General features: G+C 36.9%; 1 protein-coding gene and 1 non-coding gene across 7 annotated transcripts in view; one reads left to right on the top strand and one right to left on the bottom strand.

Moving 5' to 3' along the window:
- The window catches only part of WWP1 (WW domain containing E3 ubiquitin protein ligase 1), a 114,801-nt gene extending 87,285 nt beyond the window's left edge, over nucleotides 1-27,516 (top strand). For 4 of the 6 annotated variants that reach the window (XM_078072249.1, XM_078072251.1, XM_078072248.1 and 1 more), the window contains 9 exons: nucleotides 191-279; nucleotides 3,798-3,957; nucleotides 7,493-7,626; nucleotides 7,715-7,855; nucleotides 11,911-12,031; nucleotides 17,136-17,240; nucleotides 20,402-20,498; nucleotides 20,941-21,013; nucleotides 25,912-27,516. In XM_078072249.1, coding sequence (XP_077928375.1) covers nucleotides 191-279; nucleotides 3,798-3,957; nucleotides 7,493-7,626; nucleotides 7,715-7,855; nucleotides 11,911-12,031; nucleotides 17,136-17,240; nucleotides 20,402-20,498; nucleotides 20,941-21,013; nucleotides 25,912-26,011 — 1,020 coding nt within the window. In that variant the 3' untranslated portion in view covers nucleotides 26,012-27,516. The remainder of the gene's footprint in view (nucleotides 1-190; nucleotides 280-3,797; nucleotides 3,958-7,492; nucleotides 7,627-7,714; nucleotides 7,856-11,910; nucleotides 12,032-17,135; nucleotides 17,241-20,401; nucleotides 20,499-20,940; nucleotides 21,014-25,911) is intronic. The other 2 variants (XM_078072252.1, XM_078072253.1) reach the window with 2 other exon arrangements.
- LOC118523209 (U6 spliceosomal RNA) lies at nucleotides 24,799-24,901 on the bottom strand. The gene has a single exon (XR_004910990.1). It is a non-coding gene; the product is annotated as a U6 spliceosomal RNA (small nuclear RNA).
- Nucleotides 27,517-27,861: the final 345 nt, after the last annotated feature.

Here is a 27,861-nt window from a genome sequence, read left to right as displayed (position 1 = left end):
GAATCACGGAAAGCTTAATAGAGTAAGTTTGTGGAACACATCAGTTGATCTCGAGTTAAAAGCATTGTTGTATGAGATAAGGAAATGTGTAATTTTGGAAATGCAGATGAAATTTAAATTGAATTGTTTTGGAAGAAACTTAATGCTGTATATGAGTGTTTTAAGTATCCATGTTTTTGTTTTTAATTAGATTATGGCATTAAAACCTTATGACTTGAGAAGGCGATTATATGTAATATTTAGAGGAGAAGAAGGACTTGATTATGGTGGTCTAGCAAGGTAAAATAAAAACACATCTGCTTTGAAATAAGTATGTCTCCATTGTATGCAGTGGATGTATTCTTGAAAAGATACATTTCTTCAATAGCAATCCAGAGTTATTTTTAAAAACAAAAATTAAAATATTAGCACAATTCTAGAGGTGTTATTATTACTGTCTTGGTTATCCTATACATTTTCTCTGCATATGTATAAATTTTATGTATGTGTGATATAGTACACATTTGCTATTTTTTTAAACAGAATTGATCATACAATATGTACAATATAGCAACTTCATTTTATCGTTTCATATCTCATGGACATTTTTCATATTCTATATAGAGCTAATAATACTCTCCTTTATTTAATGGTGCTAATACTCTTATTTAATGACTGCATAATATTGCATTGTATGTAGATACCTTAATTAATGGATCAGCATGCATAAGGTTGTTTCTTAATTTTTGTTATTATAACAGTGTATGTTGGTTTTATGTTTGTGTTTTAATCCAATCTGAGTCCTTTTGAGAATAGTCCTTCACATTCATTAAATACATTGTTAACAGTGGAAAATGTGGAGCAATATGAGTGGGAAATCCTTTTAATTTTTAATTTTTTTAATGAACAACTTTAAAAATTTTTGTTTTGCCCAAACCTAATTTGACAACAATTTATTTTTTACCAGAACACTTTCATTAAATCTTTTAAAAGAATTAAACCTGCTTTTCATAGGAAAAAAATTTTAAACTAATATTTCAGAGGTGTACAGAATTACAAAATCACAATTTTAGTACAGTGGGCAAAAAGAGATAGGTGGGAGCATATATGTGGGATTATCTGAGGTTTGGCTTAATTAGCATATTTTCTTCTCCAGTGCATTATTAAGCTTTTTCAGAAAAGAAACACTGCCTATCACAATAAATGTTCATATCACGTCTATTGTGATTTATCTCAGTTTCAGGAATGTTCAGACATTAAAAAGAAAGAGCTACCTTAGAAATAAAATATGGTTTTATTTTTTACAGTGTCTGACTTTATAACATTCATATGCTTGTCTGTACTCATAGTTACCTCAGCTGTTTGCGTTTAGTTTTATGTTTTGAGGGTTTTAATGCACATACTCAGTTACTCCATACCATGATTTTCTTACTCCCAAATTCTTAATTTTGATTCACATATTCATGTTTTGGTTTATTCAGGAGTTCACAAGGGTGATATACTCCTTTAGTTTTGCATGTTTGAAAATGTGTTTTCTGTTGCTTTTGTATATAAACAACTTCACTAGATATAAATTCTTATGCAACACTAGTTTCTCCACTACCCTGTAGACATTGTTTCACTGTCTTCTAGCACTGAATGTTATAGCATGTGAAGTGGAAGGCAAGCCCCTTGTAGGAAACTTGTTTTTCCTTTGGATGCCCACACAGTCCTTTTCCTTGAAGTTCATTAATTTCATTGTTGATTGTTTTATATCTTTTCTTAGGAACATATTAAGATCTTTCTTAATTTAAGGGAAATTTTCTTCTATTATGTCTTTGAATATTTTTTCTGTTCCATTTGTTCCATTTTTCTTCAGGAACATCAATCATGGGTATGTGGAATCTTCTGTGTCAGTCTTACATGTCAGTCATCTTTTCTCTGATTTTTATCTTTGTGCTTTTCCATTTTGTTTTGATTTTCTCAAACCTATCCTCATGTCACTGTATGCAGTACTGCCCTACATTTTGTTGCTTCTAATGTGATTTTTCTTCATTAGTGGCTTTACTGTTTTCTTCATTTTCTTCTCTAGGCTCTGCTAGCTCATCTGTTGTCTCATAATTTTTTCAACCTCTAGTATCTCTTTAGTTTATTTGAGAGCATAGAAAAGGATATGTTGAAAGTGAACTCATCCACCTCTTTTTAGTTAGAATTTTTCCTTCTTTTCTTTTAGTGTCAGCGTATATAGGTCAGATACCATGTTATAGGCATTCTTCTTTTGAATGTATTCAGTTTTCTCTGGGCTGCTATTTGCTAAAAGTGATCTGCAGCAACTAGAAAGTTTATTTCTAGTTTTTTTTGTGTATGTAAACACATTCTCACAGATCTGTCAGTCCTTTCCCCTGGGGGCATGTTTTACCTCAGCCTTGTCACAGTGGGAAGTCACTTGGTTCCACTACTACTTTGGGACTGGATTTAGTTTTGTGAATTGGTGTTTATCATTTCTTAGTTGATTTTGTTTAGGGGAAGACTCCCTTCTCTACCGATCAGGCAGTTTCTGAGATTATATTTTTAAAGCTTTAGAAAAAGCTTTTGTAAATGGGCTTCCAGGCCAGATTTAGCCTGCCTAGTAATGGCTCCCATTGTGATTTTAAATTTTTTTCAGTTATTTGACAGCATTAAAGAAAATCAGTAGATTATGCTTAAGAATCAAGATTTCTGGCTTCTCTTTAAAAACCCTAGACCCACGTTCCCACCTTCTCACATGGCATCAATTGGCTGAATCTACATAGCTGATTCAGCCCTGTAGGATAGATAACACTCTTTTCCACTCTGTGCCCACCACTGCGCTGTCATCTAAGGATAATGATTGTCTGCCTAGAAAGAATTCTTTCTTAAAATTGGTAATAACTTTTATCAGGGATACAATGAAGAATGGGGGATTGTGGCTGAGTAGAAAATGTGAGGCCCATGCAGAGAAGGAAGCCACGTGTACTGATCACTGTAAGCATTTGAGTTGGAACCCTGCTTTAGAAGAAATTGCTGTTGAAGAGAGTCTTGCAGATTGGGTTTATTTTGTGATATGAATTATTAATCTTTTATCTAGTTGGATTTCATCATTAGACTTTGATAAGTGAGGCAAAATAGGTGGTAATAAGTTAGAGAATGCTAATCACATTTAAAGATTTCATGTTTTTAATTTTAGTTCCATTTGTAATATGTTGGCAACAAAACTAAAACTGTCCCATAGCAGCAGTGCTGTGTAGGTCAGTATCACCAGCAGATACTTACTAAAACCTATTGCATATAGATCCTAGAATGCCTGTGAGTTAAGGATACAAAAATATATATGAAGACATGGCTTTTGCTTTTGAGGAGTTTCTAGTCTGGTGGATGGGCAGGTCATGTACAGGAAAATGAATAATATTGTGGTTTTATCACAGTACCACAGAGTATTCAGTGATTGATACAAATAAATATGCTGAAAGTTGCTTCAGAAAATTGAAGTGGGATGAATCTCAGTTGGACTGAAAGCAAAAGTGGCACCTACATAGGCTGAGTTGACACAGAGGAGACATACCCAAAGAAAAGTATGGCATAGAAATAAGCATGTTATCTGTGAATAGCACTGAGTTTGTAGTTTGGCATCATAGGAACTGCAGGTAACTGAGCGGAGGGTCCGATCATAAGAAGACTTAACTGGAGGGCTGAGAAATTGGGCAGCGGAGTTATTAAAGGCTGTTGAGCAGAGATGATGTGTGCATGGGTGTATTTAAGATTTGTTTTTAAATTCATGTGTGTATGAATGCTAAAAAAAAAAAAATCTTACTTTCTTTTAGAGAATGGTTTTTCTTGCTTTCACATGAAGTTTTGAACCCTATGTATTGCTTGTTTGAGTATGCTGGCAAGAACAACTATTGTCTACAAATAAATCCAGCATCAACCATTAACCCAGACCATCTTTCATACTTCTGTTTTATTGGTCGCTTTATTGCTATGGTAAGTCCTTATTTTCCTTTATTTATTTATTCATTTATTTATTTAAACTTGCTTATTTCAAAAGTATTTTGGAGAAGACTTAAAAAAATGATCCATGTTATCCTTGGTTGTGTATATTCACAAAGTTTGTTACCAAGGAAGTTTGCCTAGAAAGGAGAGTACCATATTTTTTGAGTACCTGTATGAAATCAAGATTATGAATATAATGATTATTGATGTAGCCAATTAGTCTTTAAAAGTCCTTTCATTTTATAAATTAAAGCTTAATTATGGTGTGACTACTTCTGCTAAAAGGAAAACCTGAGTTGTATAACAGTTGCACTTGACTGATGTTTTGGGAATTTTCAGAGCTTAGCAGAAACTCTTGTGGGGCTATTGTCTTTTCAGAAGTGTTTGTATTTATTTGTACTTTCTGTCTGCTCACTCAGCAAATATTTATTGAGCACCTACTATGGCATCATAATATTACAGAGATGAGACCATAATAAAAAGACACAGTCCCTGCTCTCGGGGATCTAAATTCTATCAGAGGGAGACAGAATAACACATAAGTTATGTGCCAAGGGAAAAGGAGTGATGTTGCTTTTTTATATGGCATGATTAGAGGTGGACTCTCTGGGGGGTAACACATGAACAGAAACATGAAAGCAAGGGACTGAATGATGCATGTATCTTGGAGAATAACATTCTAGACATAAGGAACAGCAAGAAAAAGGCTCCAAAGTAGAATTATATTTTTGATTGAAAAATGGCATGTGTGGAGCAGAGTGTATGAGAGAGAATTTGGTGGGAGATGGGGTTGAAAGGTACTGTGTCAGACTTCTAGGAAATTCACTAAAGGGTTTTGAGCAGGGAATGACACGATCTAAGTAACATGATCTGACTTAGCTCTTACTAAGTTTACTGGGCTGCTGTGTAGAAGAGACTGTAATTGGGGGCAGAGGAGAGTAACAGCAAAAACAGGGAGACCATTTGCAGCAATCCAGGTGAGAGGTGATAGTGGCTTGAACTTGAGTGGTCTAGCAATGGAGGTAGTGAGAAAAGTGGTTGGGATTCTGGATATATTCTGTAGTTAGAGCTAACAGAACTTTCGGGCAGCTTAGATGCACAGTGTGAGAGAGTCAAGTATGGCGCCAAAATGTATGGGCTGTGTGTTTGGTTGCAGTTGCTGTTTCCTAAGATGGCAGGGTTGTGGCAAGAGCACATTTTGGGGGTTGGGAAAAATCAAGAATTCAGATTTGGAAAAAAAAAAATGGATTTGTTTTGTTAAGTTTAAGATAACCTATAGACATCCAAATGGAGACTAGAATAGGGAGTTGGGTATGTAAGTCTGGCGATGAGGGGTTATCTAGCTAGGTTAGGGCTATGTGATTGTTTAAGGAATAAGGGTGGACAGAAGAAGTTTAAGGACATTTGCAGGTCAAGTTGATGAGAAGGAACCAGCAAAAGAGCTGAGGAGGAGGAGGTAGGAGAATCAAATAAGAACAGTTGCCAGAAGACGAGGGAAGATGGTCAGCCCTGTCCAGCACTGATAATGGTAAGCAAGATGAGATCTTAGAATTAACCATTTGATTTGGCCAGGGGAAAGATTCAGGAGCAGTAGAGGACAATAGTTGACTGGTGGGAGTGAAATCCAGAGAGAATGGAAGGAGAAATGGAGACAACAAATATAAACAAATCTTTTAAGGAAGTTTGCTGTAAAGGGTGATAGGGAAATTAGGCAGTATCTAGGATGGGAGGAGAATAAAACATTTACATGCAGATAATGATAAGTAAGAAGAAAGAATGTGATGACGTCAAAGAGGGAATATGGGAGCAGTGACCTGGAGTAGGAGAGCTGTGTGGCACACATAGAAGTAACAGATAACTTAATAGAGCATATAGATTCAGATGCTCGTCGTGAGCAGAGGTGGTGGAATACACAAAAATTCTCTTCTGGTGGCTTCTGTTTCCTCCATGAAATAGAAAGCAAGATCATTAGCCCAGAGTGAGGAGTAGAGAAAAGTATTTGAGGAATAATAGTTACCTGGGAGAGGGAGTGCAGTGGGGAAATATGATTATCAGGCAGCACTAAGTTCCCACTGGAGGTTGTTGGTCATGAACTAGTCAGCATGGTTGTGTATGCATTTCTAGCATGTTCCAATACCCAGGCACAGGCATGGAGTAAGTTAAGGGTTGTGTTTAGCTGGGCTTTGGATTTTGCCAGAATTTCTTTGAGGAGAGGCTGGGTTTGAAGGTATACATGGGAGTAATATTAATGATTGATGATGGAATCAAAACTGAATAAGGAAAGAAATAACTTTGTTGAGTAGCTGAGAAACAGTGATAAGGTTTTATGTATTTTTTAAATCCCAGTGGGGTCAAAAATTGCAGATATCACTGCAGAAGGCAGTGAGCTAGAAAATTAGGTGATGGTTGAAATTGAGTTTGTGAAGGAATACAGTTATTGCTGTATTTTGCTAATAACAGTATCTTAGGTATGATGTCGAGAATGGTTAGGCTAAGTGAAAGACTAAGATTATTGAAAGGACTAAAAAGTTAGGGTAGTAAGAGAATCATCATTGTAGATGTTGAAATGTCTAAAACTAAGATGGTAGTGTAGAAGAACACAGCATTGAGGAAGCAACAAAGAGAAACTCCGAGATCTAGGGTTGATGGCAGCGAAGTGCGGGCAGGGGGTGGGGCCGTGGGCCACTCAGGGCAGTATGAAGCCATGAGCTTTAAGACGGGCAGGTTTGGGGAGGAGGAATTAGTAATGAGGAGCAACACCTGCCCCACTTCCAGGCCTGGTGATATGAGGGGGATGGGAGAGAAACAGCACCCCTTTGGGAGGACTTGGGGGGAAGCAAAGTTTTCAGAAAAATGCTAGATGTTTGTTAAATCAAAATGCCAAAGGATCTTCAAAGAACGAGTATATGGGGGATTTTATTAATGATGGATCAGGAGCTTCAGAAGGGAAAAGCATAGAGATGGGAGATGGTTTTGGGAGTTAGGGGAGGTGTGAGAAATGGAATTGGATTTTGAGATGGATGGGCAGTTGGTGGTGAGAGTTGGGGTGCTGAGGAGGTCTGGCGCTTTTTTGTGTTGGCTGTTGTGAGCAGGAGTGAAGACAAATGGGGTCAGTCCTGCAAATCTCTTAGGCAACTGTGGTCAGAAAGGAGTGGAGGAGGAGTCTTGCCAGGTGCATGCACAGGAGCCCTGAGGCTCCGTCTGTATTTCTGCATCCAATTAGGTTAATTTAGTTTATAAAATACACTAGAAAGAGTGGGGGTTTGATACTGTTCTTTTACCATCCTCATTGACAGTTATTGATAGGACATGATGGAGCAAAGTGTTTGAAGTCATTTAACTCTGTAATTTGTGTTTCATACTTAGCATTTTACGTAATATTTTGGTTTTCATGATTTATCCTGGTTACTTATTTAGGTGCTTACTTTGGCCTGTGAAGCCTCATGATTTCTCTGTTATTGTGCTCTGAATAAGAAAATTGTTGTTTTATAAATTTTTAAGTAAAATTTTTTATTTCTCTTGGCAGGCACTTTTTCATGGGAAGTTTATTGATACTGGTTTCTCTTTACCATTCTACAAGCGTATGCTAAGTAAAAAACTGACTATTAAGGATTTGGAATCTATTGATACTGAATTTTATAATTCCCTTATCTGGATAAGGTTTGAAGATTTATCTTTCAATGAGACATTTTCTTGAAGCCAATTTAGATATCATGTTAATTAGTCGATATATATTTATATCACCCAGAGACAACAACATTGAAGAATGTGGCTTAGAAATGTACTTTTCTGTTGACATGGAAATTTTGGGAAAGGTTACTTCGCATGACCTGAAGTTGGGAGGTTCCAATATCCTGGTGACTGAGGAGAACAAAGATGAATATATTGGGTAAGGTGATACACCTGATTGACCTTAATCTCTAGAACTTCTGGCGTGTGTCAGAACTAACTCCTCTATCTGTGTCCTTAGTTTGATCCCATGTTCACTCCTCTGGGAAGCTGTTGCACGTTCGTTCCTCCTTTCACTTATCCTTTTTTGTCATTTGCTCTCTACTCAATCTTCATCTCAGTTTATACACATGCTCTGACAGGACTCAAAAATTCAAATGTACTAAAATAACTTCTCTTGCCTCTGATGTACATATATTTAAGTTCTTCTCAGTAGTACCAGTGTTCTTGAAATAAGACAATAAATGATGACCTTCACTTTCCCACTCCTGCTTGCTGTAAGCGTTCTACCTTTGTGCAGATCAAAATTTTATGGAACAGTGGGGCTAAAAAGGGCTTTGCAAAGACTGTGCAGCTTCTTCATTTCTAGATGAAGCACCCAGGGTGCTCTGTCAGGTAGTAGCGAAGCCCAGCTGATGCTCAGTTCCTCTTACAGCTCACTTTTCCTCTTTAACTTACTCTTTTCACAGTACCCGCCACAGCCTCTGTCTTGAAACTCTTTGTTCCCTTTAATTCCATGATTCTGCACCGTATGGATTTTCTTCACTTTCTCTGTAGTGATGGTTATCTGAAATCTCCATTTCCTAAATGTGCAGGTTTTTCCCAGGTTCTTTATTCAGCCTGCTTCTCTAAATAGCCTGCTAACATGGCTTCAGGCTGGATTGGGCCCATGGGCCATAGTGTGCCAACTCAACTACTGAATCACCTGTATTAAATTTAACATGTCAAAATCAAACTTCTCATTTTTTTTTTCCTGTTGCCTCACTTGACCTATCTCTATTAATGGTACTACCATTTTCATTCTCTTTTAGGCTTGGATTCTCGGTATCACCTTTGTCTCAAGTTTTTATGTTCTTGATACTTGTTTCAAAAATGGGATCATATCATACATGTTACACTCTAGCTTGCTTTTTCCATCCTCCATGTCAGTAGAGATACATCTAATACATTTTCTAATAGCTAGATGAATTATGGTATATCCCTTCTATATTCGTCAGTCATTTTTGCTAGTAGGTGTCATTCAAGTTGTGTCCAGTTTGGGCCACTACAAACAAAGGCAACACAAAACTTCCTTAAGCATAACTCTTCAGTTGTGATATTTTGTTTTTAGTGTATAGGATCTCAGTGAATCTATGAGTAAATGAATGGTAGAAAGATGTATGAAATGCTGTTGGAATCCAAAGTGGGAAGGAAGCCATTGATTCTGCTGGGAGAACTGAGAAAAAAAGTTCTTCATAGGGCATTGCATATGTTAGGTCTGAAAAGATAAATGAGAGTTTGCCTGATAGATGGAGAGCTTTTGTGGGGAGGGAAATAGCAGGAGCAGAGGAATTGAGGTATTAAAGGGATTAGTTTATCCTGAGACTACAACCACAGCACTGTGGGAATAGTATATCATGGTGAGAAATAGTGACTAGCTGGGAACCTCGAGGGGTAGCCAGATTGTGCATTAGTCTAAGGAAACTCTTATGTCTAAGAAACCTGGATTTTTGCTCTAATATAAGAGTGATCAAAAACTAACCACAACCAAGATGAGATGATCAGAATTGTTTCTGGAAGGCTTATTTTGGCATCTTTATGGAGGACGAACTGGGAGGGATAGATGGATGGAAGGAAGTAGTTAGAGATAGAACATAGTTAAGAGGCTCTTTCATTCTGCTAGTAATTCAGTATCATAGGCCTAAAACAGGACACAGTAGAGATAAAAATGAGGGAATGGATTTTTGAGGATATTACAGGAATAGAATAGTTCAGATTCAGTGACCAATTACATGTAGTGGGGAAAATACCAGCAAATGAAGTATTTGAGGTTTCTAGATTGGTTAATAGTTGCATGTGTTAGCAGGATATCCAAGGAGAGAGGACTTTATCTCTGTTTTGTTTTGTTTTGTTCTTTTTTTTTTTGAATTTTTTTATTGTTATGTTAGTCACCATACATTACATCGTTAGTTTCTGATGTAGTGTTCCATGATTCATTGTTTGTGCATAACACCCAGTGCTCCATGCAGAACTTGCCCTCCTCAATACCCATCACCAGGCTAACCCATCCCCCCACCCCCTCCCCTCTAGAACCCTGTTTGTTTCTCAGAGTCCATAGTCTCTCATGGTTCATCTCCCCCTCCGATTTGCCCCCCAGGACTTTATATCTTAATATCTTAGCAAAATTTGGGAATTTAAGAATTACTGGCTTTTCTATGATAGTTAAAACTTAGGTAATTGATGATACCATCTTTAAGTAGTAAATAGCGAGAAAAGAAAAGAAGGCAGAGATCTCAGTGATACCAGCATTTCTGGAACAGTGAAACCAATGAAGGAAACAAAGGAGTAGCCAAAGTTAGATCACATCAGGAATGCTGATACTGACCAGGGAACTATGTGAGGCTTGGGAATGCCGACGCCCACCCAGTGTTCAGAAAGTTCATGGAGCCAGGAGTAATTTTGAAGAGGGCATGGGGCTCGGCAATTTAGAGTTCTTTGGTGACATTTGTGAAGAAAATTGTTTTGTTTTTCGCCCTGGGAGAGATGTTGAAAGTCCCAGATCATTACAGTGGTTTAAAATTTGGGTGAGGGGGCGCCTGGGTGGCTCAGTTGGTTAAGCGACTGCCTTCGGCTCAGGTCATGATCCTGGAGTCCCTGGATCGAGTCCCGCATCGGGCTCCCTGTTCTGCAGGGAGTCTGCTTCTCCCTCTGACCCTGCCCCCTCTCATGTGCTCTCTCTCATTCTCTCTCTCTCAAATAAATAAATAAAATCTTTAAAAAAAAAATAAATAAAATAAAATAAAATTTGGGTGAGGGCGCCTGGGTGGCTCAGTTGGTTAAGCGACTGCCTTCGGCTCAGGTCATGATCCCGGACTCCTGGGATCGAGTCCCACATCGGGCTCCCCCTTCTCTGTGGGGAGCCTGCTTCTCCCTCTGCCTCTGCCTGCCACTCCCCCTGCTTGTGCTCACTCTCTCTCTCTCTCTGTCAAATAAATAAATAAAATCTTTAAAAAAAAAAAAAAAAATTTGGGTGAACAGGAGGTGAGAAGTGGAGACAGTGAAATACAGAGTACTCTTTTAGTAAGAGTGGTGGTAAAGAGAGGAGAGAGAATAATTAAAAAGAAACACTGGGTTGAAGGAAGGGTTTTGGAAAGCAATAGTCTGAGCACCCATGGGGGCAAATGGGAAGAGGGTCAGAAGGTAGAGTTGAGGGCATGGGCGAGTAATTGATGAAGAACAGTTGTGGAGGCAGCAAGGATGAAAGGTTTGCCCTCAGCAGAGAAGATGACCAGCTTTCTCTGGGTCCCAGGGAAGGGGAGCAATGTGGATAAATTGCCTTTCCTTTTATCTGCTAGTATCGGTGGCTTCTCCTCATCAGTAGTCTGTGCTGTTCCTCACAGGGACGTCCAGACCCATCTACTATCAGTGAGGCCCCTTGTGGAAATTCTGGGTCACCATACAGATTCTCTTTCTTACTTCTTTTTTATTACACTTCCCTCCTCTACATCTGCTTTATATATCTCCTCAGAATGTTTTATTTTCATCTTGTATTACTTTCTCTGTTCTGTTAGGAAATCTTCATGTTCTAATAAATTAGCATGTAAAGAACCAGTTCTCCAGCTTTAAGCCTTCTCAAGTCTTCCTTGGCAAATGCTTTGCTGGAAGGAGAACCTGTTGAATGACTGTAGCCTTTCCCTTACTGTGTCAGCACACAATATTTGGAATTATTTGTTTACACATGCACAGGAAATAAGTGCTCGAATGTGGCTGTTTTACTGACAAATAAAAAACTTCCTATTTTGAAAAGCATCCTTTTTAGCTACTGATGTGCTGGAACTGATTTCTTCATGGGGAAGCATGTGTTAACTCTTAAACTACTTACATACACAACATCAGCATTTATGTTACATATATATAGCATATTTAGAAAAAGAGAAGGAATTTCAGAAGTACTTGGTGTTTCTAAGCTTTCACCTCACATAACAAAATATTTTTAAATACCATCTTTATTTTCAGTTTAATGACAGAGTGGCGTTTTTCTCGAGGAGTGCAGGAACAGACCAAAGCTTTCCTTGATGGTTTCAATGAAGTTGTCCCTCTTCAATGGCTACAGTACTTTGATGAGAAAGAATTGGAGGTGAGGCTCTTTTATTATGCTATTTAGGAAATGTTACTAGGTGGATGAACTGTTTTTGGGCTTCTACAGGAGGATGTCCACACATTTTTAAATGATGTAGCACAATGTAAATTCTCTTATTCGTGCCGGTGTTCAGGGGGTATTGAAATCCTAGCATGGGGTGATGGTCTTAAGTTCTCTGAACCATGATGATGTCATGGGCACAAAATCATTCAGTGCCCACTGTTAGGGGTCCTGAAGAGTGAGTGTAACCTTACTAATAACTTGGGGAACTTAATGAAATCCTTGTTTACTGGTGAGTTGCCCCAAAGATCCATTCTTAGTGGTCTCAACTGTATTTAGACTTGTTAGAAGTATATCAAAAATTCTTTTCTGGGGGATGGGAGAGAGTAAAATACACATAACAAAATTTACCATTTTGAACATTTCTAAGTGTACAGCTCAGTAATGCTCAGTATACTTACATTATTGTGCAGCCAGTCTCAAGGATTAATTTTCATTTTGCAAAACTGAAACTCTGTATCTGTTAAACAACTCCCCATTTCCCCTTCCCTGGCCCCACCATTCTACTTACTATGAGTTTGACTACTGTTGATATCTCCTGTAAGTGACCTTGTGCAGTATTTGTCTTACTGTGACTGGCTCATTTCACTTAACATAATGTCCTTATAGTTTATCCATATTGTAGCATGTGTAAGAATTTCTTTCCTTTTTAGGGCTGAATAATATTCCATTGTACGTATATACCACGTTTTGTTTATCCATTCATCAGTCACTGGATATTTGGTTTGCTCCTACCTTTTGGTTATTGTGAATAATACTGCTATGAAGATGGATATATAGATGTGTCTTAGATACCTCTCAGAGACACTGTTCTCAGTTGTTTTGGATATATACCCAGGACTGGTATTGCTGGATCATAAAGTAATTCTGTATTTAATTATTTGAGGAACTACCACTATTTTCTGCAGTGGCTATACCATATATTGCATTCCCACCAAAAGTGTGCAAGGATTCCAACTTCTCCACATCTTTGCCCACACTTGTTATTTTCTGCTTTGTTTTGTTACAGTAGCCAACCCTAATGGGTGTAATATCCCATTGTGGTTTTGATTCGTATTTCTCTAATGATTAGTTATGGTGAATTCTTGAAGTCTTCTTTCCCCATATGGCTTAGAACATAGGTTGGGCTGTTAGGATATTCCTAGGTATTCTCTGCTTCCTTTGGATGCAGTATCTTAACATTAGCCATCTTCAGTTCTCTGTTAAGAAACTTGGTTTGTTCATATAATCAAATGTGCATATGAAAAATTAGCATTAGAAATTGTATACAATAATTCCTATATAGAAATTAGCCTTCTGGAAACTGACAAGTATATGAAAATCAGAACTCAGACTGATAATGTAGACTCTATAAATCTGGTTAATGTCTCTTTCTTTTAACAGCTTGACTGTACAGATTAGCAGAAACACATCAGAAGAATAGAATGGAAGATATTTTTTAGAGTAGTAGTAATCTTTTTTTTAATCACAGACTTCATTAAGAATCTGAAGAAAATAATTTTGTGTTTTCAAAATGCATACACCTAAAATATTCCATACCCCCCATTAAAAGCTCCTATTTTAGGGGCGTCTGGGTGGATCAGTCGTTAAGCGTCTGCCTTTGGCTCAGGCCATGATCCCAGGGTCCTGGGATCGAGCCCCACATCAGGTTCCCAGCTCCACGGGAAGCCTGCTTCTCCCTCTCCCACTCCCCCTGCTTGTATTCCCTCTTTCACTGTGTCTCTCTCTGTCAAATAAATAAGATCTTTAAAAAAAACAAAACAATGCTCCTATTTTAGAGGCCCACGTAGTGAAAGAGGGATGTTATGGCCAGAGTCCCGCATTAGAGCACAGATGAAACTAAGACTGTAAAAGGATATGAATAGGCGCATACCTTTATATCGCCTTTGGTAGAGTTTACAGTTGTCTCACACATAGCCCTGTAAAATAGTTGGGCCATATAATAATTTCCTTTCACACATAAGAAGACTAAAGTCCTTATTGGTTACTGATTTGCCTTTAGCTCATTGTACAGAGCTGTGAGAAAATATAGGTCTTTTTTGTTGTTGTTTTGCCTTATGTTGTTATTCCTAGTCTGTTGTTCTTTTACTTACATTCATCATCTGTCTTAACCATGAATAATACCACAATAATGGGCATGTATACCATTATTCGAAATAATGGTTATTCATAGTCATGGCCCTCTATAAGTTAAAATCTCTTTAAACTAAGATGTAACAATTTCTTTGTAAAAACTCTCATCACACTAGGAATAGAAGGCAACTTTCTCAGTTTGTTAAAGGGCATCAACAAAAAAAGATGCACCCTGACATCATTCTAATTGGTGATACCATGAATATTTCATATTGAGGTTGGGAAGAGGGCAAAGGTGTCTACTGTCATCCTTTATATTCCCCATTATACCAGACAGCCCAGCCAGTGCAGTGAGGCAAAAGCAGAAATAAAAATCATAAAGACTGGAAAGGAGTAAAAAAATGGCCTTTATTCATGGATGATAACATGATCGTCAACCTAGAAAATCCTAAGGAACCTACCAAAAAAATCTACTAGAAATAACACTGAATTTAGCCAAGAGTACAGATCGAAGGCCAATAATTTAAAAATCAAGTGTGTATCTTGTGTACCAGCAACACTTGGAAATTGAAATCTTAAAGTTTTATGTACTAAAGCATCCAAAAAATAAATTTAAAGAGCATGCAAGAGCTCTATACCTAAAAACATAAAACATGGCTCAGAAAAATTAAAGACAACTTTAATACATGAAGAAATACATCATGTTATGTATTAGAAGACTCAATATTATAAAATGTCATTTCTCTCCAAATTGATCTGTATATTCAATGCAATTCCAGTCAGCATCCTGGAAGAATTTTTTGTAGAAATTGACGGGCTGATTCTAAAATTACAAGGAAATGCAAAGGTGCTAGATAAGCTAAAACAATTTTTTTTTTTTTTAATTTTTATTTGTCAGAGAGCACAAGAAGTGGGTGTAGCAGGCAGAGAGAGAAGCAGGCTTCCCCCCCCCCCCCACCCACATGCTTTGAACAAGGAGCCCAGTCCAGGATGCGGGACTCAGTCCCAGAACCCTGGGATCATGACCCAAGCCTAAGGCAGACGCTTAACCAATTGAGCCACTCAGGCATCCCACAGTTAATTTTGTTTTATTTATTTTTTTAATTTATTTGACAAAGAGACAGCGAGAGAACACAAGCAGGGGGAGTAGTGGAGGGAGAAGCAGACTCCCTGCTGATGTCGGGCTCGATCCCAGGACCCTGGAATCATGACCTGAGCCAAAGGCAGACGCTTAACGACTGAGCCACCCAGGCGCCCCCTCCCCCAACAATTAATTTTGAAAAAGGACAAACTTGGAGGATGTTCACTACCTGATTTCAAAAATTATTATTAAGCCATAGTTACTGAGATACTGTGGTATTTTTGAAAGGATACACAAATAGATCAGTGGAACACTAAGAGTCCAGAAATAGACCCACATATATATTATCATATGTGGGTCTATGATTTTCAACAGAAGTGCTAATATTTTTCAATGGGGAAAGAGAAAGTCTTTTAAACAAATGATGCTGGATCAACTAGATGTCCATATGTTAGAAAATTAACCTTGACCCCTACTTTAGCCCATGAAGAAAGATTAATTTAAAACAAACGTAAATATGAAAGCTGAAAAAGGAAACAGTTCTCTTGGGGAGAACACATAACAATTAGCCACACATTATATTATAGATATTATTATATATAATATATATTATATATAAACTCTTACAACTCAGTAAAAAGAAAAATTTTCTAGAATGGGCAAAGACTCATAAAGCTATGATGGCAAGTAAACACAGGAAACATATTCATTCGTTATTGGGGAAATGCGAATGAAAACTAAATGAAATACCACTTTGGGATAATGTTGGAAGTTTCTTATGTTAAACATATATATCAGCCTCTTATTCCCTAGCAGTTCCACTATTAGGTATTTATTCAAGTGAAATAAAATACATATATTCATACAAAGATTTTTTTCATAAATGTTCATCACAACTTTATTCCAAACCAGAAATTTGAAGTAACCCCTAAATGACCATTAAGAAGTAGATGGATAGGTACATTACTGTATAGTCATATAATGAAATACCACTCAGCAATATGAAAGAAACATGGCACCCACAACAATGTGGGTGAATCTCATAAACATTGTGTTTTAAGGGGGAAGGCAGAGGGTGGAGACAACAGAAAAGATTGTTGATCGTGTACCATATATATGAATGACATTCTCAAAAATTTAATCTGTGATGATATCATTAATCATGTGGAGCCAAAGACGAAGATGGTGTTTTTGACTGCAAAAAAGGGACCTAATGGGAATATTCTACATCTTACATCTTGATTGTGGTGGTGGTTACATAGGTGTATATTATCTGTCAAAACTGATCTAACTCTGTACTTAAAACACCTGCATGTTATTACATATAAATTGCAGCTCAACGTTAATTAATGAGAAAGGAAATAAGTATCAGACTATCTCATTATGCCAAAAATAGCTTTCATCCCATATGTAATACCCTGGGCTTATTTGAAAATTTCACATAGAATATTTTATTCCCAAAGCCTGGAAAAATTAGTAACAGGAATTAGTATATTTTTAACTTTAAATAGAGAAAATGGCATTAGATTAAAAAGAAAAAAGAACCAGAAATTTATGTTTGAAACCTAACTATAATTTGGACACCTAATTTGGGATATATTTTTAGTAAGAGATTCTTTTAGCATAGCTAATGTTTTTCTTGAAGAATAGTAACTCCAAGTGCTGTCAGTTTGAGTTCAGTAAATATAAAAGATAAAGTACCAAAGAATGCTTATTCTAAATTGCTACAAATTTTGTTGGATCTGCTTACTGTGATCATTAGTTGTCACGTACCTAGCTGTTCACATAATTAGGCAGGTGCATAGGTATTCATTGGCAAATCTGAGTCATATAGTTATTCTCTTCACTAAGTCTGTACTGTGACCTGCTACTGTGCTCATTTCCCAGGTTATGTTGTGTGGCATGCAGGAGGTTGACTTGGCAGATTGGCAGAGAAATACTGTGTATCGACATTATACAAGAAACAGCAAGCAAATCATTTGGTTTTGGCAGGTATTTGCTTTTATTTTGAAACAAAGGTTCAAAGAATGTTTTCTCATGAGACAGTGGTTTAAAAAACAGTTCATTTTTAAAACTGAAACTGCCTTTGGACATGGTTTTTAGTCTTTGAATTATAAATCAGAGGTTGAATATGTGAACATTTATTAAGGGAGTTTCCATTGCTTATTTTGATTGTTTTCCCAAATGGGAGAATGAATGACAGAATCTTCTTTAAGTAGTAGTTTAATGGTAATACTTGTAGTATAGCATATTGTTTCTAGTAGTATCAAAGTATTCTATAAATTCTATTTAATTCTAGAAGTTAAATGAGGAAGTAGGTTTTCTTTGGTTTGTTTGTTTAAGCAAGCTCCATGCCCAGCATGGAGCCCAGTGTGGGGCTTAAACTCACGACCCTGAGATCAAGACCTGGGCTGAGATCAAGGACTCTTAACCTTCTGAGCCACCCAGGTGTCCTAGTAGTATGTTTTTTTAGTGAGAAAGTCAATGCAGATACTTAATTCCTCTGAAGGCAATAATATGCTAGGGAATTAGAATAATCTAGAGGATAATGCCCAAGAATGACTTCCTTTTCTTTTTTCTCTCCCTTACTCCCTTTCTGGTGTTGGTATTTTAGCTTAAACTATATAATAGAGTGGTCTCATCCAAGTCCTGCATGCTAATCTTGAAGCACATTTTACTGGAGTTTGCATTTTGTGTGTTTGAGAATTTAAAATCTCTAGGCCAAGGATATTCTTCACAAAAATCCAGTAATTGAGACTCATTTGAGCAATTCAGTGACTGAACTTCTGGTTTACGTATGCTGTACTTTCATTTTCAAGTGAAAACTAAGCCTGTTTATTACTAAAGAAAGACTTTCCAGAAGTGGAATCTTTTCATAAGGATATGTGTCATTTATTTATTAATACTTTAAAGAAATGTAGACATTTCTGCAAATTTATCTTATAGATGTACTTCAACATATGCAAAATGGCACATACTAGATAATTTTTGCACCATTACTGGTATACTAAACAGAGACTCCAAATTCCTAAATGTCCATTGGGAGGAGACTGAGTAAATAAATTACAGTATACCTGTTCTGTAATTCTGTCCCTTGTAATCATTCTTTTTTAATGCAAATTAACAGAAAATATTGGAGAATGAGATGTTTCAGTATAATTTTAAAGGGAAAAGGAAGGCGTGTATAATGTGCTGTTTGGTTAAAAGGAAAATTTATATTCTGTATATTCTAAGTGTCTGCTGGTACAGCTGACCCTTGACCAACAAGGGTTTGAACTGTGCCAGTCTACTTATATGTTGATTTTTTTTTTTTTTTAAGATTTTATTTATTTGACAGAGAGAGACACAGCAAGAGAGGGAATACAAGCTGGGGGAGTGGGAGAGGGAGAAGCAGGCTTCCCACTGAGCAGGGAGTCTGATGTGGGCTCGATCCCAGGACCCCGGGATCATGACCTGAGCCAAAGGCAGACGCGTAACGACTGAGCCACCCAGGTGCCCTACATGTCGATTTTTTTACAGCACTGTACTGTAAATGCATTTTCCTTATGATTTTCTTAGTAACTTTTCTCTACCTTATTTTATTGTAAGAATATAGTATATACTATATATACAAAATATGTGTTGTTTATGTTATCAGTAAGGCTTCTGATCATCAATAGGCCATTAGTTAAATTTTGGGGAGTCAAAAGTTGTATGTGGATTTCCCTGAGATTCCAACTGCATGCGGGGTCAGCTCCTCTAACCCCTGCGTTGTTCAAGGGTCAAGTGTCTGTGAATACGCCATCTTTGAAAAGGTTGAGAAAAAACTGGCCATGAGGTGTGAAAACTCTTGATACTGTACCTTTTACTACCTTTGAATTCTGTACTGTGTGCTGTGTGTATCTATTACCTATTATAAAAAACAAGGCGTGACTGGCTGGCTCAGTCGGTAGAGCATGTGACTCTTGATCTCAGGGTCATGAGTTCAAGCCCCACATTGGACATAGAGCTTACAAAAAAAAAAAATAATAATGAATAAAAAATTTAAAAGTAGGAATAAATCCATTTTCAGGCCTAAAATATCTGAATTGCATCACATACAGAATGTATGCAGGTGTCTGCAATCTTCCTTTCTCGGCTCTTTACTAGCTTCTTCACTCCTTCATGTTCCCTGACTTTCCCTTTGGACATCTGTATGTGTGTACCTGAGGAGCTTGAGATTAGAGTCATGTAAATCCAAGTGATTAGGAAATGGGTTGGTTTATGCCAGATGTGCTAATCTCTGTTCCTTGTGTCTTGATGAAATGTGTACCTCAGCACAGTTCTATACAGAAATGTTTTTGATCATCATTAGCACTTTTTGTCTTATCCTTAAATTATATTTTTACTTTTTATAAATTTTTTTTAAGATACGCTTCTACTCAGACTGCCCTGTAAGTTCACTTGCCTTCTATACCACCAATTCAAATCTATATTCCACCACATTACACATTTATGTCCCTCTTTGAAAAGATAGTAAATGTACCAAGTATTTTAACAAAATGCATAGTTTAAGTTTTCAAGTACAAAGAATCCAAAGAGTTGAGAAAATAGTATTTAGTGGGAGAAAATGCCGCAAACTATTGAGAATGGGCGATTGGGAAGTGTTCATTTGTTTTTGGTAGCTTACAGGAGAGAAGGGTAGTTGACTGAGGTCAGGATAACTGGGTTAGAGCTCGATGGGACCTGAGTTCAGATGTTCTGCCACTTATTAGCAGTTTGAGAAAGACAATCTCTAGGCCTCTGTTTGCTTATATATACAGTAGGGATGCTAATGATAGTATCTATCTGTAGGTATTATTGTAAGTGCTAAACACACACAAAGCATATGGCACAGGCCTTGGCAGGAGCCCTAAATCAGTGATAGCTGTAATATTGTAGCTGATCAAGATCTGTTACCTTTTAGTGGTATGACCTTTTGAAGCCTCCCATGTTCCTCTGCATAAGATGGATGTAATAATAGTAGTGGCCGACCAGTGGTATACTTGTGAGGATTAACTGAAGATTCATAGTGTACTTAACATATGCCTAACCTGAATAAATTCTTGAAGAAATTTAAGAATAATTTAAGTGTCCACTGTTTTAAGTACTAGAGATAATTTAGTATTGATATTAAATTTGATTTTGTTACACAGTTTGTGAAGGAGACAGACAATGAAGTAAGGATGCGACTATTACAGTTTGTCACCGGAACCTGCCGTTTACCTCTAGGAGGATTTGCTGAGCTCATGGGTAAATGCAGTTTTACTGCAGTTTCTCTGTAGATAATTTTGTGATAATAATGGCCTTTAGACACACAATAGACTTGAATCTAAGGATTATTCTTCTGTGCTCTCTATACGGTATCTACCAGAAGAAAGACTAATTAATGGTTAATATCAAGTACATTTGTAAGACAAAAATGGAAGCCGCTTACATTGTCTGGTTGGCCATTGCTTTGCTCCTTCGGGTGATTGTAAAGGGAGCAAAATTCTTTAGAGCTACTTCTCTTTCCACTGATTTAATTCTTATTGCTGGATTTCTGCAGCAATAAGAAGCTTCTCTAGGCAGAAGTGATTTACATTGTATTCTGTATTAGTCATAGGACTATGTGACATGTTCTGTTATATAACTAGTTGTCAAAACCAAAAAGTTTGAAGAACCAGATAAATTTTGTCTTATCTTCCTGGTTTAGGAAGTAATGGGCCTCAAAAATTTTGCATTGAAAAAGTTGGCAAAGACACCTGGTTACCAAGAAGCCACACGTGGTAAGTTCAAGAATCCTAAATAGGAAGGTGAAGGCCAGAGAATTTTTTTTTTTATATGTAAGATCCAGTATAAGTTCTTACTTATCAAAGTAGCTAGAATTTCAGTTTTTAGAACAGACTAATATGGCACCCTAACTTTGGAATGATTTCTACTTGGTTACTATACTAAGAAATGTATCCATTGATTAAACAATTATTTAGAATAACCACTATGTATAAAATAAGACTGAAGTGCTCCCTGCCTTTTATGTAGTTTGCACTCCATTGGGGGAAAGGAACACAAATGACAAACAAGTCAACTATTTGAATACTAAGAAGGTCCTTCAAAGGAAATAAAGAGGGTGTTGTAAAAAAGAACTAGAGGGAACCTCCTAGATCGTGTGGTCAGGGAGATTTCTCAGAAAAGACAATGTTTGAGTTTGATAAATAGCATGGTACAGGAAGAAACAGGAAAAGTGCATTCCAAAGACCTTAAAGTAAGAAATTGTTTTTCAAGGAAATGAAAGATGACTGCTGTGACTGGCAGTTAGTCAATGAGGGGAGACAGGGATAAAAAGAATTTGGAAATGTAGGCAGGGGTTAAATTATGTAGAGCCTTGTAGGCTATTATAAGGAACTTAGATTTCACTCTAAGGGCAATTAGAAGCTTTTGAAGAGTCTTAAATAGAAACTAATGAGATTCAGGAAAAATCACTCTGGCAACAGAGGAGGGAGGAATTAGATTCAAGACTGAAGGCAGGGAGATTAGTTAACAGAACTGTTAAGAGTTATCCAGGCAAAACATGATAGCTTAGGAGGTACGTGGTTCTTTCAGGAGGTCAGAACTATTTTCATACTAAGCAGTAATTTGCCTTTTTATTGTTTTGATACTTGCACTTACGGTGCAAAAGCAACGGTGGGTAAAACTGCTGGTGCCTCAGCAAAAATCAGGGCAGTGGCACCAAAATGCTGTCTCCATTCTTCAGTACCGCACACCTGCAGGTCAGAGCAGAGCGGGGGGGAGCCAGTTTCTTTCAAAATTGTTCTTTAGGAAGCAGTAAAAAAATTATTAAATCTTGATGCTTGAGTATGTATCTTTTTAATATTCTGTAAGATAAAATGGGAAGCCTGCATAAAGCACTTCCACACACACCAGAGGAATTGTGGTTGTCTGGAGGGGAAAGCCAGCAGTGGAGTTGAAAGCTGAACCAGCTTGCTTTTTTAATGGAACACTGTTTTTACTTGAAAGCATGACTGACAGACAAACTATTTACTTGGCAGGCATTTTCTTGAAAAGTAACGAAATAAGCTTATCACTTCAAGGTAAACAGCTGACAGCATTTGTTGGCAACGATGAAAATTGAGGTTTCGGGTAAAAATTCAAATTTGGGAAAGCTTGTATGTACCAACCACCATGAGCTTGAAAGCTTCCCAAAACTTTCTGATGAGATTGGTGGTATTTAACCAATGCAGTTTTTTTTCTATTACATAATTAACTGTGTCAACATTTGGAAATACTTTGTAACCTGGTGAACCATTATTTCCAAATGACCAATGCATGTTACAAAATCATGCATGGGTAAAAGATCTATTCAGAGTACAAGATAAACCATTGGGTTTTATAAGAAGGTAGAAAAAGTTCCTTGATTTCAGAACTCCTATTATGTGTTACCTTGTCGAACTTAATATAATATGTATTTAAGAATAATAGCCACAGTTACCTGAAAAAAATGACTACAGTACATCTGTTTTCTAACTGCGTATCTGTGTGGGAACAGATTTTCCTATACTTAATACAGTGCAACAAAATAAATGCACACAAAAAGTGTGAAAAGGGATCATAACCAAAAAAATTTGAGAACACCAGCCTAGATTAGATTAGTAAACGAGAGAGACTGTTGAGGCAGGGGAGAGGTTCATAGCCAGAGGAGATAGTTCTTCAAGAAAGACGAAAAGAACTGGGATGCTGAGTACAAGCTAAGAAATTGGCCTTTGATAAAAACAGGAACACTTCCTTTGTTGTAATAGGAGAGGAAGAAAGGTTTGATGTAAACTATAGAGTTATCACTATAGGTTTCTGTTTTCTCAAAGTATAAGGTGAGGTCACTGGCTAAGAATGAAGAAAGTAAAAACTTCTGAAGAGAAGGAAAGCTGTCAGAGTAGCCAAGTATTTACTAGCAAAATATGGCTAAGAATGCTGCACAATATTGGATTGCCTACTTGGATCTTTATAAGTGACACCGTCTGTCTAGTTGTAGGATTCTCCCCTCCAGTAATTTTCAGCTGTTAAGGTCTGAGGAATGAAAAACTAGAAGGCTGAATTCATTCAGCGTTTGAGTTTTGATTAGTAAGTTCAAAAGAGGGAGAGGCAGGGATGTAAAAGTATTTGCCAAGGTAGTGGTTATAAGGCTGGGCTGTGGATTAAGTACAAAGTAAAGATAGGAAGAATCTGAGGACAGGCTAGGATGGTGAGAAAGTAATAGGTTGCCATTTTAATTGAAGGAAGCTGGAAAGAGAATAGTTTTTTAATGAAAAATTTCCTTTACTGGTGATGATAGGGTTCAAGGTGTTATCTTAAAGTCAGGAACTGGAGTAGAGGAACAGGTCACTAAAGATGAGAACTGGAAGGCCATGCATGGCTGTTGCATATCGTCCAAGTGAATGAGAGGAGGACATGAACCAGGTGTCAAAGCTTTAGTGAATGAAAGGAATATGACCAAGAAGTCAACAGAGGATAGCAAAAAGTTCAGAAAGAAGGTTGCATAGCTAGACTGTGCCTCAGAGGAGAGAAGTTTTGTTGATTGGCCGCAGGGGAAATGGTATGTTTCAGACTAGCTGGATTTTTAGCTAAGGCAAGAGAGGAGTTATTCAGACTGTAGAAAACTGCAAGTCATAAAATAGAAGTTTGGAAGAATGGAGTATCTGAGGTGGAGGCCAGGGAAGAGGTAGGGATTTAATTCAGATCAGTGGAATACAGTTATGATCCAGAGACACTCGAGTTTTTAGTAGTGACTAAGGTAGGCAGTGCTACAGTCTATGGTGAAAGTCGTCTTGCTAAGTCTCAGATGGAGTTGTGCTGTCATCTCCAATGTTTTGCTTTTTGAGGTGGCGACTTTGAGAGTAGGGGTTCCTCAGGCTATCTACAGTGGTACAGCAAGCCAACAGGGTACTGTTCCCGTAGTCCATTGGGAAGGTATTAGTATCTTCCCTTTAGATAGATAGAAAGTAAAGTAGCAAATTTGACTCAAAGCTGGAACTGAAACAAAAGCTAAACTAAAACTTAAAACAGTATTCTGATATCCACATAGTAAGTACTCAGAGATGAATAGATTTTAGTACGTCTCCATCCTTTGGCTAATGTCTTAAAACAGAACCCTGTTTTGGATGTTTTCAAATAATCTACTTTTTTATGTAGTTCAGCTCAACATTTACTAAATGGGTTAGGAGAGTAGGGAAGACTGCCCCTCATGGGTTTTAGAACCTAATGGAAGAAACCAGTCAGTCATAATACAGAGTAAAGTAAATGCCAAAAGAGAAATAAAAGTAACTTATGGAAAGGAGAATTAAGTCTATATAAGATGCTCAAGGAAAATTCTTGGATGGTAGGAAGGAAGTTGTAGCATTTGGACTGATTCTTAGTGAGAAAAGGATTTCCACATTATGAGAGAGTAGAACATGTCATAAGACAAAAGTGTGTGGTAGGCTTAGAGAACGTTAAATAAGTTGATAGGGGGCTATACCAAACAACATGGGAAGCTTCCTTACCCCACACCTTCAATCCATAGGAATTAGAAGCAGCAAAGCTTAGGTTTTTTTTTTTAATGGAACACTTCACGTGCCCTCCTGGGGCAGGGGCCATGCTAATCTCTATTGTTCCAATTTTAGTATATATGCTGCCAAAGCGAGCACAGCAAAGGTTTTTTTAAACTGGCATGTCTTTTGAGGAAAGTATCTCTGGCAGTGATAGAAGGCTAGAGATTCAGTAGAAAGAATGACAGAATTTGACAAGGCTTTATAAGAAAGATGTAAGAACTAGAAAGTTGACAGATTGTTAGATATTTTCTTGACCTCTGCTATCAGTGTACTTTGAAGCATGAAGTGGGGGGAGGGGAGAAGGTACACGGTCTGCTTAATTGCTACCATTTAATATACTTAACTTTTCATACAAAGAAAATAAAATGGTCGGAGAAGAACACCATTTTAATTGGCTGCCTTGTTTCAAAAGGCTCTTACCAGGTTTCCTGACTCTTACACAGGAGTTGGGGCAAGGGCAGATGGGATCGGGTGGTAGGAAGGAACCTGGATAATCTAGAACTTTCCATATAAGAAAATGAAAATACAGAACAGTTTTAACTACATTAGAGCTATTTTACTAGACACTTAGAGTGGGGACTGGACCCCCCACCCCTACCCCACCAACCCCCATCCAGTTGAACTCAGCACAGGGAATTCTTTGAGTCTGGCAGGAATGAAAAGACAAAAATATGTATTTGTTGGCGCTCTCTACCCTAGAATGTAAGTTCTATGAGGACAGGGACTGTAGTTTTCCCTCACTTTATCACTAGCTCCCAGAAAAATATCTAATAGATTCTTAATAACTGGTAAGTGAATGAAAGAAATGGACTCTTAAAAACCCAAGAGAAAGTTAGGGGGACGTGTGACAACTTGTAATTCCAGTTTTCTCTGGGAAATGTTAAAATATTTTTATGAGCAAGTCTTCATTTCAGTAGCTTGCCATAAGAAATCTGTATATGTTAGTATTAAATAATATAATAGTAAATTGTTATAATACTTCCGGCAAAATTTTTCTGTCTTCCTCTATCCATTTAGTTTTTCAAATGTGCTTTAAGAAATATTGTATTAGAAATCTTTTTAGAGTTTGTTTTATTGAAAACACATCTGTTTCTGTTTTTGTTCAGTTTTAATCGCTTGGATCTACCACCATATAAGAGTTATGAACAACTAAAGGAAAAACTTCTTTTTGCAATAGAAGAGACAGAGGGATTTGGACAAGAATGAATGTGGCTTCTTGTCTTGGAGGAGCTCTTGCATTTAAATACCCCAGCCAAGAAAAATTGCACAGATAGTGTATATAAGCTGTTCATTCTGTACAGTGAATTTTCTGAACCTCTCAAAGTATAAATGTTTTCCGTTCTTCCACAGAAATATGCAAAACAGTTCATCCTTTTCTACTTTATTTATTGTTCCCTTGAAGTGACTGACCAGGAAAAAGATCATCCTTAAATTTTGAAGCAAGCAAGAGACTTTATTAAAAATAAGTATATATCTATATAAGCATATATGATAGTGGCTCTAGTTTTATAGAGCTCCGAGTATATTAAACATGACAGCCGTTCATTCAAAAAAAAAATCTGGATTTGCTTTACCTTGTTTCTAGTATCCAGAGGAAAAAGTACAAATTGCTTTATGATCTTCTCCCTTATGTAACACCTCTTGAGGGTGTTTAGTTGCATGGCTGTTCAGGAAGGTATTAAGGGCTTAGGCCAAATCTTACTTTGAGTATGTTAAAAAATGCTGCTGGCTTTTCTGAAGACAGGCATTTGAACCTGTCAGTTCGTTTTAAATAAATACAATAGTTGAAAATTTTCCCTCTTTGCTACATCACTAATACAGTCCAAGTAATGAATGAAACCATAACGTACGTGTAAGTCATACACTATATCCGATGCCATTTAGTTTATTCTAGAGATTGGAAAGAATTCATTAAGCAGCAAAGAGGTTTGTTTGTTTACATGTTACTTTGGGATGCTAGGTATTTGTGGAGTTAAAAAGAATCAGGTACTTACGTACTTTTGTTTTTAAATCTGTGCTGTTCTTTTCTTTAAATTTAATTCATAATAAATTGATGCAGTTTGATACTTAGGAACATATAATAAGGTAATGTGAACATTTCTGCTTTTGTGTTCAGAGTTTTGGTTTTATAAAACCAGATGGACTGAAGAGTTGTATAAGCATTTGAACACTCAAATGAAAACTATTTTCTATTTTAGTGTTCATGTATCTTCATTCCTCTTAATTTCATGAAAATTTTATGATCTGAATTATATAAGCATACTAAAGAATCTTTTGGTCCCCACCCCCCCTTTTTACATAGATCAAAACATTATTTTTGTCCTAATAACTTTTTAATTTTTCATTATCAAGGGCATTTGCTGAACTCGAAGATGTATAACAAATTAAAATCTGATGTGAATGATATTAATGCTATTTTAGCAAACTGGGCTTCCTTGTTAACAAAAATTTCAATTTCCATTTGTATCATTTCAATATGCAGTGTAAATTTCAGGAAGTTAAAATTTTTTTTATAACCATGAACTGACATCTTACAATGTTATCTGTAACATATTTAACTGCTAAGTACATATGGAAAATACTAGTATACAATTTAATTTCCCTAAACAGTTTTTGTTTTGCCAAAATTTTATTTTTCTACATATTAGATTGTGTTCTGCACTTCTATTCAAAGTTCATAGTAAAGATGAAATAAAGGCAGTGATCCACTATGTTGAATAATAGACTCTTTTCCCAAATCCTAATCTGACACTGGGCTATCTTGAAACATAAAGAATTAAAAACAAATACTAATGTATATGACATTATGTGATAGAGGGTGACCAATCTTCAAAAGGACTAAATTATGCCATAAGAAAGCACCACTGCTCAATAAATTTTGCCATGACATGACAGAGGTTATTGATGAACATCATTCAGTGGAGGTGAGAATGTGAGAATACCATTTAGCAGATTTGACCGAAGACAAGAGGCTTTCAGGGTGCTGGTCCTCCCTCCTCCCTTCAGTTAAGAAATTATTATATACCAGTTGAGGCTACACAGAACCCACAGAGACC

The sequence above is a fragment of the Halichoerus grypus genome, chromosome 5 (assembly GCF_964656455.1).
Source record: "Halichoerus grypus chromosome 5, mHalGry1.hap1.1, whole genome shotgun sequence".
NCBI lineage: Eukaryota > Metazoa > Chordata > Mammalia > Carnivora > Phocidae > Halichoerus > Halichoerus grypus.
This window is presented reverse-complemented; position numbering and strand designations above follow the sequence as displayed.